The following is a 17,945-nucleotide window of genomic DNA, read 5'->3' as shown; positions in this document are numbered from 1 at the left end:
CATGGATGACTCCCTTCAATCTCAAGGCAGACTGAGCAAACACAGCAAGACTCAATACAAAATAGTTAAGCTGCATTATTGCACAGCAAATGAACCTGGAGCAACAGTAGTGATCAGATTCACTTGGTTCAATCAGTATTCCTCATTTTCACATCACAGTGCACAAGCATTTAAAAGTGCATGCCAAATATTTAAAATAAAAATCATATTTATCATGCCTCTGCTTGTGATTCACAAGATGGGGTAGTGTGAGCAGAGGTCAAACTTGGCCCACAAACCATAACAGACAGCTCCAGCATACAGTACCACATTCCATGGGCTTGAATGCCATTGATTATTATGTCATTAATTTTGTGTAACAGAGCTGTAAACAATGGTTTTATTGTACCAGCATTTCCTGCTTCTCCTGTAATGACTCCTGCTTGGATTATGGTTTCACGGTAACGAATAACACTCCAAAGCAGAGCTCCAACACATGGACATGGAGGTGATTATGGAGCAGAGCAGCGCAGTTAGATGTCACATGCAGACTTTCCATCAGGAATCTGGATCAGCAATTTTTCCTCTGGACACCAGGTACATTTGAGGCCAGTTGTAAAAACCACACAGCATAGAATAGTACAGCACAAAAGGAGGCCATTCGTCTCATTGGGTTTATGCTGGCTCGAAGAACAATCTATTTTCCCCCTGGAGATTTCTTCTAAATCCTGCATATTTTCTCCTTCAAATTGTTATCCAATTCCTTTTTGGAAGCTACTATTGAAGCTGTTCCCATCACCCCATCAGGCATTGTGTCCAAATCCTAACCACTTGTGTTAAAGTTCTCACGTAGTCTCTGGTTCTTTTAAATCCAAGTCTTTCCTTTGCTAATCACTTCAAATTTGCTCATCAATCCTGGTCATTGGAAGTGTTATTTACTCCATCTAAAGTCTCTGATTTTGAACACATCAAATCTCCTCTCCGCCTTTCCTGCTCGAGGATTGCTTCTCCAGTCTATCCATGCAACTGGAATCCCTCATCCCAGGAATTAGTCTAGCAAATCTCATATGCCTCCTCTCCAAAGCCTTCTTAAAATGTTTGGTACCCAGAATTGGGCACAATATCTCCAGCTGGGGCCAAACTAGTGTTTTATATTAGGTTTAAGCATAACTTACTAACTTTTGGATTCTGTCTATTTTAAAGTCCAGGATCCCATGTGCTTTATTAACGGCTTTGTTCACCTGTTCTGCCACCTTCAAAAGATTTGTGCACAAACACCTGCCGGTTTCTTTTCTTGCACCTCCTTTAACATTGTACCATTTACTTTGTATGATGGTCTCATTTTTCTTACCATATAGTATCACCTCACATTTTTCTGCGTTGACTTTCATCTACCATGTGTCTGCCCATTACATCATCTGTCCATGTCCTCTTGAAATCCATCAGCTTACTCACTGTACCGGTCATTTGCAAGCCACAAAACTGCACCGCCAAGTCCAAACCACTATTGCACATCAAAAACAGCAGCAGTCCCAGCAAGATCTTTGTGGTTTGTGCTACATCATGCAATGTGTTTGATCACTGAAGCCCAAGTAATTAATTGCAGCAAACTGCTTTTAAATAAAGGCTGCATACAATGACACTCGTCCCCAGCCCAACCAGAATGGGGGAATTGCACAATGAACGTCAATCACACCTGGAAACCACACTGCTACAATGACTCATCATTGGCGGTCCCTCAAAACGAGGATGGCTTGCTTCCAGGCCCAAAAAAAAAAAGAGGGGAGAGTTCACAGGTGTTTCAATGAAGAACCCAAACTACATCCAGAAGGGTAGAAAATGCCTGTATATGGATTTTATTAACATGGTGACCGTTGCACACCAGCTTGACAGAGCTAGGTCTTGGTCCAGTGGCAAGGATTAACCAAGACAACTGGAGACCAGCTCTGCTGCAGAGTGTACACACACATCGCAGTGTGGGCTGGCCAGTACTGCCCCTGGGCCCCTACAATGACTATTATTCAACTATCCCCACACTGCATTTTGCTGGCAACATTTTTTTTTCTAATTAAACTGGGAGACTTTGCTGTAATTTGTTGAGACCTTTAAATAGATTCTGCAGACTGTGTGCTGTAATGCGCTATTTAGTGTCCTGTCACTAGTACAGCTCCTTCTCATTGGTTGACAGTAGTGTCAATAAATACATGTTTGAAGGGAAGCAATCTACACATTATACACAGATGCTAGACTATCAGCTTAACTATGAGCAAGAATAAGCCATATGGCCCCTCGAGCCTGCCCTGCCTGCAATATCATGGCTGAACTTTTACCACCATTCCTGTCCAATCCCCTAGAGACCAAAATTCTCAGCCTTAAATATGCTCAATTCAGCATCCAGCCTTTTTCGGGGCAGAGAATTCCAAAGATTCACAACCCTGAGTGATGTAATTCCTCCTCATCTCACGTCTTGAATTGCCGACCCCCTAGTTCTAGATTCTCCAGCCAGGGTAAACCACCTCAGCATGTACCCAGTCAATCCCCCTCAGGATCGTATGTTTCAATGAGATCACACTTCATTTCTACTAAACTCCAGAGTGTATAGGCCCATTCTACACAATATCATAGGACAACACTCATCCCAGGGATCAACGTAGTGAACCTCCATTGCACCACCTCCAAGACAAGCATGTCCTTCCTCTGACAAGACCAAAACTGTGCACAATACTCCAATTGTGGTCTCAAAGCGGTGTATAATTGTAAGAAGACTGCCTTAATCTTATATTCCAATTCCCTTCCAATAAAGGTCAACAGGCTATTTGCCTTTGCAATTGCTTGCTGTACCTGCATGCTAATTTTGCTACACTAGGACTCATTTATTCATTAGCATTACTCGTGTTTTCTTCCAATGCTTAAAAATTACAGAACTACTTGCATAGCAAACAGTGCCTTCTTTACCCCAGGAAACTGCATCTTTTATACATACCGTGAATATAAAAAGCACACCACAGGGTTAGCAATTGCTCTTCCACATGACTTTCTCTCTCCCTCTCCTTCCCCTTCCCCCCCCCCCCCCCCCCCGCCAATAGCAAAACAATGTTACTGGAGCACATTCAGGCAAAGGCTAAAACCAAATGAATTGACTGACAAAATACAGCAGAATCAATACAAAATGTCTAACTCAATTACTTCAAATCATGAAGGATATTCAAAAAACAAAATGAGTTGATTGCAACTTGATATTTCTTTACCTCATCAGTAAGAGGTAGACACACGATTGACCATACAAGCAAAAAAACCTGAATATATCCAGACCGAGAGACCCCGAAATAACAGCTGTCAAATTCACAGACAGCGCAACATCTAGAGTTAATATTTGTCAAACAAATATTCACACTTCTTCCAGGCACCACCATTCAACAGACTTCCCTCCCCACAAGCCCTCCTTTGTGACCAGCAGGGCAAGACATTAAAACACTTGGCTCGATGAAATTACTACAAAACTTGAAAAACAGGGTGGAGCTCCAGTCGTCAGCTTACTCACCAACACAGACTGCTGAGTGTGCGACATCAATTGCACAAGCCTTGGCAAAATACCAGTGCGAATCACCACCTCAATCCGATCATTGGGGCCATCTGTCAAGTACGAAGTTGCCCAACAAGCATCAGAGAGAATGGAAATGTCATGATGAAGCAGCAGTTGAACAAGCTTGGGGAGGATCTGTTGAACTGCCTCAAGAGGCGGATGTGGGTTCTTGTTGCGGCACAAGTTTGATAAAGTCCAGGTGATATTGCGCAAGAAGCCAACCTAGAAGACAAGTAGTATTGAATTATATCAGTACTGTGAGGTGGAGGGGTGGGCACACATTGTGGGGAAATGTTCAAACAAAGCTAGCAACAAGACTGAATCTCAATACTAGAATTACACTTGCAGGCCAACTATTGGCAAGGATGGCACCAGGACCATACTAAAGCACTTCATAACCAAGTGACTTACTTTTGAACTACAGTCACCCATTTTGTAGTTAAACATGGTAAGCCAATATGCACAAGTCTCACAACTGGCATTAAATGAATGATTAGTTACTGCTCGTTTAGGGATGACCATTGACCAGGACATTCCCTGCTCCTTTTCAAAGGGGCCATGGGATTTTTCTTCAGTTGGCCTCATGGCAGGCTCAGTTTAATGTGTCATCAAAAGATGGCACCCATGACAAGGTAGCATTCATTCAATGCTGCACTGAAATGTGCCAGGTGCTGCAGTCCTGAAGCAGGGTTTGAACCTACAATCCCGACGTGTGAACACCATTGGCCTCTGGTCCAGGACTCACTGGTCCGGAAACAAACATTAGTTTTCAGAGCTGCCGCTTTCTTGGACCTGGGGCTCACTTAAATGCTCAGCATCCCAATCCACTTCCTCATTGTGGAACGTGAAGGAGTGTCAGACCAGAAGACAGAGAAATGACCAACCACCCAACATTCCCCTCCTCAGCGTTCACCAGCACTGAGCTCCCATGGTTTGGAAAATTCTGTTTCGGCACAGTCAGGTCCCAAGGGTGACAGACCAGAGATGTTTAATCTCTTTCTCCTCCCCCTGCCAACCCCCACCCCGGTCACCCTAATGAGGCCTTCGGTCCAAGCCAGCTGTGGGAGCAGGAGAAAAGCAAAGTAGTTCATCTCATGAACAACAGTTATTCTTTCAAATTACAATTTGAATTAAGTAACACCTAAATTCAGATTGTTAATCATTCTGAACAGCAGCAAATTGAGACTAATCCTGTTAGACTACTAGCGACTCTGAACTTACAGTAATGCCAGGTTGTACCAATCCTAGAAGTGGGGGGACAGCAGAACATTTAATTACTGCATCACGAAAGAGGGGGCCATCGCCTGCAAGAAAAAGCAAATTACTGCCTCCATTTGTGGTTTAATCTTTATAAAAACACAAATGCCTCACCACAAAACCAGTGATCATGAAACAAATCCACCTCATACCTGCAATGTTACCCAAGGCCCACACAGCTTGCTCACTGATGTGCATGTGTGGTGAGGAAAGGAGATCTACAAATGCTGAAATAGCACCTCTATCCACCACAGCCCTGGTCTGGGTTGATGTGCCAGATGCAATGTTAGTTAGTGCCCAGGCAGCCTCAAACTGCAGAGCAGCATCATTACCTCGACCAAGGAATTCAACCAACTTGTTCATTAGACCTGCTTCAATAATCTCATCCATTAGAGGTTGCCATGCCCGGGACAGAACTTTCCTGTCGAGAGGTAAAAAAAAAAAGTTACAAGATTCAATTGTGTGTGTTTTCCTCCATTAGCAATTCCTCACATCCCAAAACAAATTGGCCAAGACTGGATTAAGCAAAAGCATTTCTTCAAGACTTGTGTTTGAATGCTGGGGAGACGAATGACACCAAAGTCTGTTTAGTGGATGCAATAGAATAGAAACCTCATGCAGAAGGAGGTCATTTCAGCCCATTGTGTCCACGCCAGCCAACAAAGCCACACAGCCCTCGGTCAGCAGCCTTGAAGATTACATATAAACCCCATGAACAATGAAGGAAAGGAAAAGAACACCCAACCAACTCCACACCTTGCAAACTCCCACGAGGGGCAAAAACCAGATAAAGCTCAGGTTAATGGGGGAACAAAAAACCAGGAAAATGCCTCTGACCTATCCAGGCAATTGAAACTAGTCCAAGAGATCACTCTGGCCGTATTCACCATTGTATCTGCACCAGCCAACAAGAGGTTATCCAGTCTAATCCCAGCTCTAGGTCCGTAACCCTGCAGGCAACAGCAATTCAAGTGCCCATCCAAGTACCTTTTAAATGTGGTGAGGGTTTCTGCCTCTACCACTCTTCCAGGCAGAAAGTTCAGACCCCCACAACCTTCTGCATGCAGAAGCTTCCCCTCAAATCCCTTCTGAACCTTCCACCAACCACCTTAAAACTCTGCCCACTCATACTTGACCCCTTCACCAAGGGAAATAGGCCCTTGCTATTCACTATATCGAGGCCCCTCAATATTTTATACACTTCAATGAGGTCTCCGCTCAGCCTCCTCTGTTCCAAGTAAAACAAACGCAGCCTATCCAATGTGTCCTCATAGCAAAGATTCTCTATTCCAGGCAGCATCCTCGTAAATCTCCTCTGCACCCTCTCTCGTGCAATCACGTCCTTCCTATAATACGGCGACCAGAACTACATGCAGTACTCCAGCTGTGGCCTAACGAGTGTATTATACAATTTAAGCATCACCTCCCTTCTCTTATTATTCTATGCCTCGGCCAATAAAGGCAACTATTCCATATGTCTTCTTAACCACCTGGCCTGCTACTTTCAGGGTTCTGTGGACAAGCCCCCTCCCCTTTTATAGGGGGCACTTGGAGAAAAAAAAAAATATTAGTGCCCAAAAAAAAACCTAAAAAAAAAACAAAAAAAAGGGCCTTGAAAATGGTTGGTGTGTCCCCCAGATCGGGGGGGGGGGGGCCACGATTTAATGTTTCAATTTCCTCCCAAAAAGAGTTCTGTGGATAAGCATTCCAAGGTCCCTTTGTGCATCTACACTTCTAAGTAGCCTACCGTTTAATGTGTATACCCTTTCCTTATTAGTCCTCCATGCATTATCTCACTCAATTAAATTCCATTTGCCACTGGTCAGGTGGGTCGAGCAGTAGATTGATATCCTCCTGCAATCCACAACTTTCCTCTTCATTATCAACCACACAGCCAATGTTGGTGTCATCTGCAAACTTTTTACTCATACCCACTATATTAAAATCTAGATCATGGATTTACACCACAAAAAGCAAGGGACCTAGTACAGAGCTGCAAACCCAACTGGATACAGACTTCCGGTCACAAAATCATCAACCATTACCCTTTGCTTCTTACCGCTAAGCCAATTTTGGATCCAACTTGCTGTTTTGCCCTGGATCCCATGGGCTTTTACCTTTATGACTAGTTTGCCATGTGGGACCTTATCAAAAGCTTAGCTGAAGTGCATATACACTACCCTCATCGACCCTCCTAGTTCTCAAAAAAATTCAATCAGGTTAGTCAAACACGATATTCCCTTAAATCCGCGCTGACTGTCCTAATTAATCCTTGCCTTTCAGGATTTTTTCTAATAATTTTCCCACCACTGAGGTTCGGCTAACAGGTCTGTAATTACTCAGCCTATCCCTTTCTGTCTTAAACAAAGGTACCACAATAGCAGTCCTCCAGCAACATGCCTAAATCCAAAGGTCTGGAAAATGGTCAAGGCCTCTAATTTCCTCTTACTTCACTCAACAGCCTGGGATGTATTTCAGTCAGGCCTAGGGACTTATCCACTTTTAATTTTCTAAACCCCTTAATAGCTTGTTTTTCATCACGAATTTCACACTGATGGGCAGTGCGCACTGCCCCTTTCCTTTGTGAATACAGACGCAAAGTATTCATTAAAAACCATACCAACATCTTCCGCCTCCAGGGATTACCCTTGGTCTCCAATAGGCCCGACCTGTTAGTTATCCTCTTGTTCTTTTTATTTATAGAAAATGAATTTCTTAATTTTACTTGCCAAGAATTTTTCATGCTCTTAGCATTCCTAAGATCCTTTTTAATTTTACCTCAACTGCCAATATTCCTCTAGAGATTCTATAGTTTTTAGCCGCCAGTATATGACAAGCTTCCCTTTTTGTCTTTATCTTCCCCTGCAAGTCCCTAGACATCCAGGGAGCTCGAGAATGGTTATTACCACCCTTTATCTTTAAGGGCACCCACTTGGCCTGAGCCCTCCAGGTCTCCTCAAATGTCTCCCACTGTTCAAACACTGATTTACATACAAGTAGCTGTTTCCAGTCCACTGTGGCCAAATCACCTAAACTTAGCTTTGCCCCAATTTGAGACTTTTATTCCTATACTTGCCCATAACAAACTCAAATCTAACTGAATTATGGTCACTGGCACCAAAGTGCTCTCCCACAGATACCAACTGATACCCCCTTCACCTGCCCAGCTTCATTCCCCAAAACTAAATCCAAAACCACCCCTTCCCATGTTGGACTTGTAAAATACTGACTTAAAAAGTTATCTTGAATGCATTAAGAATTCCACACCCTTAACACTTTGTCCCAATCAATATTTGGAGAGTTGAAAACCCCCATCATTGTCCATATGGTTTTTGGACTACACAGAAAGTTGCCTACATTTGCTCTTCCATCTCCCTCCCACTGTTTGGGGGATCTATAGTGCACTCCTAGCAGTGTAATTGCCTCATTTTTCAGTTCGACCCATATGGCCTCATTTGATGATCCCTCCTCACAGCTGTAGTAGTTTAAATCCTGTAACCAGGAATATAGATCTGCTAAACCTGCCCCTCTTTCAGCCATGTCTCTATAATGGCTATAATGTTATACTCCAAGTGTCTACCTCTGCTCACAGCACATCCACTTTATTCACTATACTCCTTGCATTGAAGTAGACACCATTTAGCAAAGGAAGACCACCTGGATTACTACTTACTAACCCTCATTTTCTCCAACAGATTCACTGTCTACATTCTTGCTTTCCAATTTCAGCTTTACTTACTTGCCTATTGAATTTGTTCTCAGGTTCCCATCCCCCTGCCAAGCTCATTTAACCTCTCCCAACAGCACTAGCCAATCTCCCCACAAGGATATTGGTCCCAGTGCTGTTGAGGTGCAATCCGTCTGGTTTGTACAGGTGCCATCTCCCCCAATGCCTTAAGAATTTAAAGCCCTCCCTTCTACACCAACATGTTCATCCTCTATCATATTCTTGTACTCAATAGCACATGGCACTGGCAGTAACCCAGAGATTACTAGCTTTGAGGTTCTACCCTAATTTTTCTGAGCTCCCCAAATTCTGCCTGCAGGACATTCCTCTTGCTACCCATGGACCACGACCTCTGTTTATCCTCTTCCCCAGAATTCCCTGCATCCACTCAGTGACATCCTCGGCCCTGGCACCAGGGAAGCACCATACCATCCTGGAGTCACATCTAGGACTGCAGAAAGGCCTCAATTACCTTAACTATTGAATCCCCTACCACTACAGCTTTTATTGTTTGTCCCTCCCCCTGTGGTGCCTTGGACTTGGCTCTGGCTGCACTCCAGATGCACCATCGCCGATGGTTCTGTGTGAAATGCACTTGGACAATTACTTGTGAGTTTATGTCAATAGAACAAAATGCCACTTTAGAAGTCTCAGCAAGTCTACAGGTTGACCAATGAGAAGTGGAAAATGTCAGTGTGCAAAGGCTGCAGAGATTGGGGCCCAGGGACAATGTTGGGGCAGAACAGGAGACTTATCTTACAAATAGTCCAAAAAAAAAAAGCAGAGTGCTTGTTTGCTTTCTCCTCACTAATCTAAAGGCTCAGTGCCAGTGCAAGTTTGTTTTGTAAAGTCCATTAAATTTTCAAGACTTTGCAGCATATTAACATATTTTGAGGGAGGAAATGGGCGAAAGAAAGATCACCCCAGTCAGCAACCCTAACACACCTAGTCACGTACTGGAAAGTAGCAGTCAGCTGTAGCTCAGTGGTTAGCACTCTTGCCTTGGAGTCAGAAGGTTGTGGGTTCAAGTCCCACTCCAGCACCAAAAAAAGTCTATGCTGACACTCGTACAGTGCTGCACTGTCAGAGGTGCCATCTTTTAGAGGAGACGTTAAACCCAGGCCCCATCTGTTCTCAAGTGGACAGAAAAGATCCCATAGCTCTATTTTGAAGAGCAGGGGCACTATCCCAGTGTCTTGGCCAATATTTATCGCGATCAACATTTTTTATAAAACAATTATCTCATCACATTGCTGTTTGTGGGAGCTTGCATGTAAATTGGCTGCTGAGTTTCCTAAATTATAATAGTGACTACCCTTCACAAGGTATTTCATTGGTTGTAAAGCACTTGGAGACGTCCGATGGTCGTGAAAGGCACTATATAAATCCAAGTCTGTCTTCCTAGTCACTGTAGTTGCTGGTCAAAGATAGTATACAAAGTAATTTTTAACTAAAAATTTCTTTCTTGCAATGAAACTGGGACTTGCATGCATTGTCAATTGACTGGTTTATTGAACATGGCAAAAGATTTCCCCTCTAATCTTCTAGACAGGAGAAAATGAGTGCACATTTGATGAAGCAGCAAGATTTATACCTAGCTCCATATGTAGCTTGCAGCTGTAGCTGTGGGTTGTGGCTGTTCATTCCCACCACAATCTCCTTCATGGTCATCACAGTGTCCTGGAGGGAGAGAATAGCAACTTTTTAAGGTTTAACCAAAGGGTAAAATTACCAAGAAGCAATTTTTGGACATTGAAAGGCAACTGTCATTTGGTATTTCAAATCATTCTAAATTGGTAAGAAATGGCTCAATTGTACAAGTAGATGTGTTAATCAACATCAAAAAATGGTACAAGCCAGCTACGTTCATATGCCTTGGTACCTTACACTGGTAATGTGTTTTCTACTTGTACATGACAGATCATTAAACTTGTATGTAAAGAGGTAGGCCAGCAGCTCATTGTGTCTGTTATGTATGCAAACCTCACCAATGTGCAAGACTTGCCACCAGGGGGCAGACTTGTGGGAGGCCTAATGGTCACCTGTGCAAGCAGGTATAAAAGGCAATCCACCAGGCTGCTTTCTCACTTGAGTTACATTAAAGAGACCAAGGTGACAATGGTTTGAGCTTACATGACATTCGGAGTTATTCTGAGCACAAGTGTCCATATAACCAAAGCTGAAGTCATAGAACAGCAAGTTGAAGCAGTTAGTCTCAGTCTGGCTATCCCATGGTGTGGACCAAGACTTGATACTTCCTACAGGCTGCACCCGCTACCTGGGGAAGGATTCAATTATCAGAATTGGCAAAGGATGCAGTAGTCCACCCTGCCACGTCACCTTAAAGGTTGCAAAGTAAGAGACAAGATCTTGCTAAAAGAAAACCTAGACAAAAATTGAGACAAGATAGTAGTTTCAACTGGCATATTGTTGCTTGAGAAAGATTATAGTCAGTGTCAGACGTACAATAACCCCAGCAGGTTTAGGTGAAGAGGGGTCACCATCTGGGAAAGCACCGATGTTTCGTCTCTTCAGGATCTGTTCATGCTTTTTGGCTTTTCGTAATTCAATACAAACTTCAGCTCGCTCTCTCCTCAGTTCCTGTTTAAGCAAAAACCAAGCATCAAGATTGGAGAATGGTAATTAGAGTTTAAAAAACACTTGCTCCTACATTTTAAAACCCAATTTCAAGCAAGCATCAGGAACATCGCCAATTGTAACTTCGTGCACTTATCACTGCCAGTAACAATTAATATTGCGTTGGCAGAGAGCCAAAGCCTCAAGTCCAAGAGTCACCATTAGTAAATCGAAGACAAGAGGTTAGTAGCAAGTTCAGAGTTTGAACAACTGCTGAATGAGGTACCAGTACATGTCAGTATGAAAAATATAGCATGGAGATATACTTACAGAATCACTCAAATCAACTATCATGCACCATTATTCTTTAAAGTTTGTGTAACTTCCATTAATGTAGCATCTTCAAAGAGAAGAAAAGGCCAAAATAAAACAAGTTTGAGATTTTAGGAGATGCGAGCAAAAGATTGGTCAAATAGGTGGGTTTAAAAATCAGGTTGTAAACAGCGAGGGGGATGTGGAGGCAGAAGAGTTTAGGGAAGAAATTCGAGAGCGTGGGTGGTGAGGGAAGTGACCAGAGAACAGGAAGAGAGGCATAGTTTCTGTGGAGGGAAATATTTCGGGAGGACAGGCAAGTGGTGAATTCAGGGGTTGGGGGCAAGGAGAATGGAGATGGAAATCAAAGGATGGGTCACTGCTTAACACACAAGATGAGTCCGGGAGGGGTGGCGGGGGGGGGGGGTAGTGGTGGCAGGGAAGGTCTTAGTGGACAAAGGTTTTAACACAAAACGAGATGGAACAGGGTGAGGTGTTCAAAGAGAAAAACAAGGTCAGGAGTAAGAGAGGGGGGGAGGGGGGCGCGGAGAAAGAGAGCCCAAAGTGTGACTTGATGATAAGGGCAATACTGCCATCATGGTGGTTTGGCCAGGTGGCACAAACCATAACCAAAGCTTCAGCAAGAGGAAAGGTGTTGCCACCCAAAGAAAGTTTAAAGTCAATACAAGCATACACAAGGTGGTCATAGATGCCAATAGCCTTGTTCAGCAGTGACAATATAGTCTGAAGGAAAATGCAGAGTGCTAGAAGCCAAAAGTTCAACTCAACCTTTTCTAAAAACATTACAATCTAAACAGATATCCAGTTTGCTTCTCAATACTGGTTACTATATCTTGTAATGTAGGTTCAACATCTCTTGACATCATTTAAACCAACACTATGCAGTTGAATCTGGAACATCTTGGTAGACCAATACACCAAGGATATCAAAGTTCAGTTTTTGTTGTGCCATTGTCCCATCTCCTTTCAGCAAGAATAAAATGGTTGGTAGCTAGCCATCCCCAATCATGCTGGAATGTTTTGAAGTAGAAATGAAAAATCCTGGGGAAAGGGTTGAAGTACCTGGGATTATTTAAAACTGAACTAGCAGGTATACCTTGAGGTGGTACTACTGCTACACCCCCATGAGTTGCTCAACTGAACAAAACCCCACTTCGGTGGCATATCCAGCCAGTTGCTCATCATATTGGAGAGATGCTATGATGGAATACTCTACGCTTGCCTGGATGAGTGCAGCTCCAACAAGGTTCAAGAAGCACACCATCATCCAGGACAAAGCAGACTGCTTGATTGGCACCACATGGCTGCAGTGTGTACCATCTACAAGATGCACTTCTTTGGTAGCACCTCAAACCTGCAACCTGTACTCCCTCAAAAAGGACCAAGGCAGTAGGCTCATGGGATCATCAGCACCTCCAAGTCACACGCCATCCAAACTTGGAAATATATCAGCGTTCCTTCATTGTCACTGGGTCAAAATCCTGGAACTCCCTCAACAGCACTGTGGGAATACCCCACAGACTGCAGCAGTTCAAGGCAGCAGCTCACCACCTACTCAAGGGCAATTAGGGTTGGGCAATCAATGCTGGCCTTGCCAGTGATGCTCACATCCAATGAAAAAAAAACTTCCCATTTCCAGGTGTAATTTAAAGACAGCTAAAAGCAAAAAGAATAGGAAATTCAAATGCATCATTCAATCAAGTACCTCTACACTTTTGCCTTTATTCTTGAATTTCCTCATCCTCTCCTGCTCAGTTTCACAAGGGGTTGGCATCTTGATTGCCTGAATTAAAGTATAATTTGAAATCAGTTACATATAGCAAACCTGGTGTTCCATGAGCAGTTATACTATGCAAGAACCAGCTCAAGTACCTCTGCCTTTACACTTGTATGTTTTCATCTTCACCTGCTCAGTTTTAGAAGTAGTTGGCATCTTAACAGATCTTAAAATTCCAGTATGTACAGCAAACATGTGTTAGTGTCCAATAGAACCCAAAAGAGAGATAGGTGCAGTCCTAATTTTGCCTTCAAGCATCCTGGATTTTAAAAAATATATGTATTTAAAAAAAAACACATCATTGGCAGCCGTGCCTTCTGTTGTCTACGCCCCAAGCTTTGGAATTTCCTGCATCAACCTCTTTCCTTCTTCAAGACACTCCTTAAAACCTCTGAAAGCTCAGTTATCTGCCCTAATTTCTCCTTATGGTGACTAAATACTCCTGTGAAGCACCTGGGACATTACATTAAAAGGCACTATATAAATACAAGTTGTTGTACTGCTATTTTAAACAAACAGTAAACACTCAGCCCAGCAACATCTTTTGAAGGAGCAGCAGATTTAAATAGCTCAGAGCATTGCTATTAATACAAGATGAAATGGAAACAGAGCTATGGAACCACAACTCAGGAAAGGCAAGCTGGTGCAACAGGAAGGCCACAACATTCTCAGCACCGGATATAAAAACAAGCAGCTCCAACAGGTTCTATTCTTGAGAATATTTACTCATTTATCTCTTTTTTTTTTAAAAAAAACTTAAATTGTGGGTAATGAAAAAAAATTGAACTGCACATTTGTTAAGGTATAATAATTGTATCTCATTTGGATACAAAAGACTTCTTGTATCTAAAACACACCATTCATTTTACACGTCAATTTTTAAATAAGCCATGTTTTACCTCATGGCCCAAGGTGTAGATTTAATGCACCGACACTTAAAAATTCTGATAAAACCAAGCAAGTTTAAATTATCTGGATTTAACTGTATTGGCACATTTCCCCCCCACCATCACAACAATTCAGGATTAACTTTTTTTAAACATACAAGATTTCAGGAAATCATTCTACAGTTAGAAGGCTACAGTCAGAAATGTTAGGCATACAATTGCACTTGTGTGTCCATTCATACACATAGCTTATGAAGTCAGTGCTGGTCAGTGGGGAATGCGAGTTTATGTATTGCAGTGCCAGACTGCTTACATGGTGAGCACTGCAGGTCAGGGGGCCAAGTAAGTTCATTTGGCCATGGGTTTCATGGTTATTGGGGTCCTGCATATTGGTTGGGGTTGGTATCCTTCATGGGCAGCAGATGGTTCGCTGACCAAAGCAGCTAGTCTGTGACAAGTGGCCTTTCTGCTCCCTATTCATCTGCCTATGACAGCAAAACATTTACATTTTTAGTTCTGCAGGGTTATAATGGAAACATTTCTCTTCCTTTCTCTGCAGATGCTGCATGACCTGCTGAGCATTGCCAGCATCTTCAGTTTTTGTTCCAGAATCTGTTCGTGCAATTTGTGGACTTTTCCAGAACTTGGTAATGTGTGCTTGAAATCAAACACCATCATAAGGGCTAATGTGCACAAGAGAAAAATACAGCTTTTACTTGAAAGTCATGTTTTGAAAATTAGAACATTTCTGTTGATACCAATTACAGAATATAGGGAGAGCATGCCAGTATAAGTTTAAGAACCAACATAGATAAAAACATAGAAAGATAAAGCTAGAGTCCCTGGAAATCATGCTTCCAACACTCCCTACTGCAAGGGTGAAGTCAGCTTTCAGCAAAGTTCTTAGCAATAGGATTCAACAGACAAATAAATGTTAAGCCTATAATATTAGGATAGATTTACTACTTTTTCAGCTGACAAATTTTTTTTTTTTTAAATACAGGAATCTCTAATGATGACAGAACTCACTTGTGCACAACACAGAAGCCAAAAACCAATACTGAAGCAGCTCATTCAGGGTCTACAAAATTATTTTACTGCATTAATCCATTCCTTCCACATACCATACAGAATTTGTCCACATGGTCTCTACCTCACCCAGTCAACCAAGGCCAATATCTTTTGAAGGCCAAGGTGATATATTATTTGACAAATTTCAACCAAAACTGCAGATATCAATACAAGTTTGATACCATTCATCCAGTTTCATGCCAGAGAAGATTGCCATCACCCCATCAGCATTAGAATGGATGGTCATTTTTTTTTAACCACTCCTTTTTCCTTAAAATTCTAAAGTGTAACCTAGTCACTTATACAAATGGTTTCATTTACAGTCTAATGCTTATGATGCATTCTAATGCTCTGTACAATATCACACTGACTTAGTGTGACAAGTCACTAACCATGACCAAGTCCCTACTTTGCAAGGCTCATTTGCTTTAGCCACATGCCATTCTTTCGCCTATTTAATTAGATCAATGCCTTTCAGTATGATTCTCACTTGTTGCCCATCTCAGATTTCAAAATTAGGTCCCTCGCCAGTCTAGAAGCAAACACTTAAAGCCAATGTCACTAGTGGTTAGAGCATTCAATGGTACAGTGCGAGACTACAACTAGAATATTACCACACAATAAATGTCACTTTACACCAATGTTAGTGTAAATGCAGCTTAAATCGGCAAGGGGCCAACTCCAGGTTTAAGCTGGTGCCTGATGTTGGGTCAGAGGGGATGGAGTTCTCCAGCACCCATTTATTTTGTGAAGCACAAAGCAGTTAGCACTCATATCCCAGTACAAGCCACTTTTACAAAAGGAAGACGGGGTAAATCACAAAAAAAAATTTACACTCGAGGCTATATACAGACATACAACCACCCAACACTAAACAAGCCTCGCTTCCTACACCACCCTGCATAGTTACAAGAATAGAAACTATTAGAAACTCAGCAGGTCCATCAGCGTCCATACAGAGAACAGACAAGTTAACGTTTCAGGCCGATGACCTTTGGTCAGATGGAACTGATTACTTTGTCAAAATATAGCTGCACGGAGCAGTCACAACGGACGCTTGGGTTGGAAATACAAGCGAGCCGATACATTTTAAGTAAGTCACGCTTCTGGGCATTTTAAAACCTGATATCTGTACAACCATACTCATTTTCTTTAATGCAAATAAATAACTTAACGCCACCGGACCAATAATAACGCCTGCAAATGGAAACCTACCTGTAACCACCCCACGTACAAGATTGGGTTTCCCTGTGGTTTAAATTTCCCGGGCCAGGCAATTGTTGCCATTAATGTCACTTTCCACTCTCCGCTGATTGGACAGCTCGTAACAAGCTCCGCCCAGAACGCGTGAAATTCACAGCGGCATCCCTGAATGGCCAGAGTGGAAAAGTCGTGCTTGTATACATTTTTAGCATTGCTGTCTTTAAATATATATTTCGCCTTAAAATAAAGGTATTTTAAGATGTTGTAGTGACTTTTTAATTGACCTAATCTCTTAAACGACTATGTTGGGTGTTTGTTACTGTCAAGCTTCACAATATCAGTAACTTTTTATTTATTGTGCAAAAAATGAAGCCTCGTTCTGTATTATAAGAAACATAGTCATTAAAAAAAACAGATTTACAGCCAGTGTACCTATTTTAAAAATACACTGTTTCCAATAATCTGGCCAATCTATGTTGCGTTTTTTTGTGTTGAATCAGCTGGCCTCTTCATGTCACTTACAGAGGGGAAAATGTTAAACACCGAGCAAAGGGGAGGGAACAATTCTCAATTGGCGACCGACTGTTTCTTGCCAGCAACTGAAAATCGGGAGGTTAAAGGAGGGGAGGTACAGGGGCACCTCAGCAGTTCCACTGACACCCAAGGATCACCTAATGCAGTTTTCAGGCTATCGGATCCCATTGTGACATTTGATCACTTGACATCCAATCATGTGACATTTGAGCACATACCCACGTCCAGTGCCAGCCTGTGGAAGCTAAAACTTGAATTAAATTTCCCCAAACTCAATGTAATTATGCAGTCAAACTGAGCCAGACAGACCATGAAGGTCAGAAATGTAATCTCTGATCTGTGTTGTGTTTGCTCATGTCAACCAGGGCGTCTAATACCATCTGAACGTACACGCAGTGCACAGGATGCAAAATAAAAACATTCGGGAGAGACATGTATTTTCAGCAACTCTTATTAATTTCCTCAAAGCCCTAAAATGCTTCCATAATGAACTTGCAATATTGAGAAAAGAAAGATAGGCCTCATCTCAGATCGACGTAAATGTTCCAGTGGCACTAATCGAAGAAGAGCAGGCGAGTTCTCCTGGTGTCCTGGCCAATATTTGTCCCTCAATCAGCATCAATAAAACAAATTATATGGTCACTGATCTCATTGGTGTATCTGGGACCTTGCGTGCAAATTGACTGCCACGTTTCCTCCCCATGACAACACTGCCTATGATTCATTGTCTGTGTTGTGCATCGATTATACGTTCGAATCATTAATCATTTTGTTGGGTAAGTTATTTTATATTTTTCTCTATTTCATTTTTCAAGTGAATGATTCACTTAGTACAAAGGAACCTGGGGGTCCTTGTGCATGAAACACAAAAAGTGATTATGCAGATACAGCAAGTAATCAGGAAGGCAAATGGAATGAAGGCTTTTATTGCAAGGGGGATTGAGTATAAAAGCAGGGAAGTCCTACTACAAATTTACAGGGTATTGGAGAGGCCACACCTGGAGTACTGCATCCAGT

The 17,945-nt window shown here is 42.3% G+C and overlaps 1 protein-coding gene across 2 annotated transcripts in view; it reads right to left on the bottom strand.

The window, feature by feature from the left end:
- The window catches only part of LOC139280519 (importin subunit alpha-1-like), a 29,091-nt gene extending 12,626 nt beyond the window's left edge, over positions 1-16,465 (bottom strand). The window contains exons 1-7 of one of the 2 annotated variants that reach the window (XM_070899998.1): positions 16,407-16,465; positions 13,162-13,239; positions 11,013-11,147; positions 10,141-10,226; positions 4,972-5,240; positions 4,784-4,866; positions 3,521-3,784 (exon numbers count right to left, since the gene is read on the bottom strand). In XM_070899998.1, the coding sequence (XP_070756099.1) occupies positions 3,521-3,784; positions 4,784-4,866; positions 4,972-5,240; positions 10,141-10,226; positions 11,013-11,147; positions 13,162-13,230 (906 nt within the window). In that variant the 5' untranslated portion in view covers positions 13,231-13,239; positions 16,407-16,465. Of the gene's footprint in view, positions 1-3,520; positions 3,785-4,783; positions 4,867-4,971; positions 5,241-10,140; positions 10,227-11,012; positions 11,148-13,161; positions 13,240-16,101; positions 16,133-16,406 lie in introns of those variants that run through there. The other variant, XM_070899999.1, reaches the window with a different exon arrangement.
- Positions 16,466-17,945: the final 1,480 nt, after the last annotated feature.

This window comes from Pristiophorus japonicus, chromosome 15, assembly GCF_044704955.1.
Source record: "Pristiophorus japonicus isolate sPriJap1 chromosome 15, sPriJap1.hap1, whole genome shotgun sequence".
Taxonomy (NCBI): Eukaryota; Metazoa; Chordata; class Chondrichthyes; family Pristiophoridae; genus Pristiophorus; species Pristiophorus japonicus.
The sequence above is the reverse complement of the archived record's forward strand: the minus strand, read 5'-3'. Positions and strand labels throughout refer to the sequence as shown.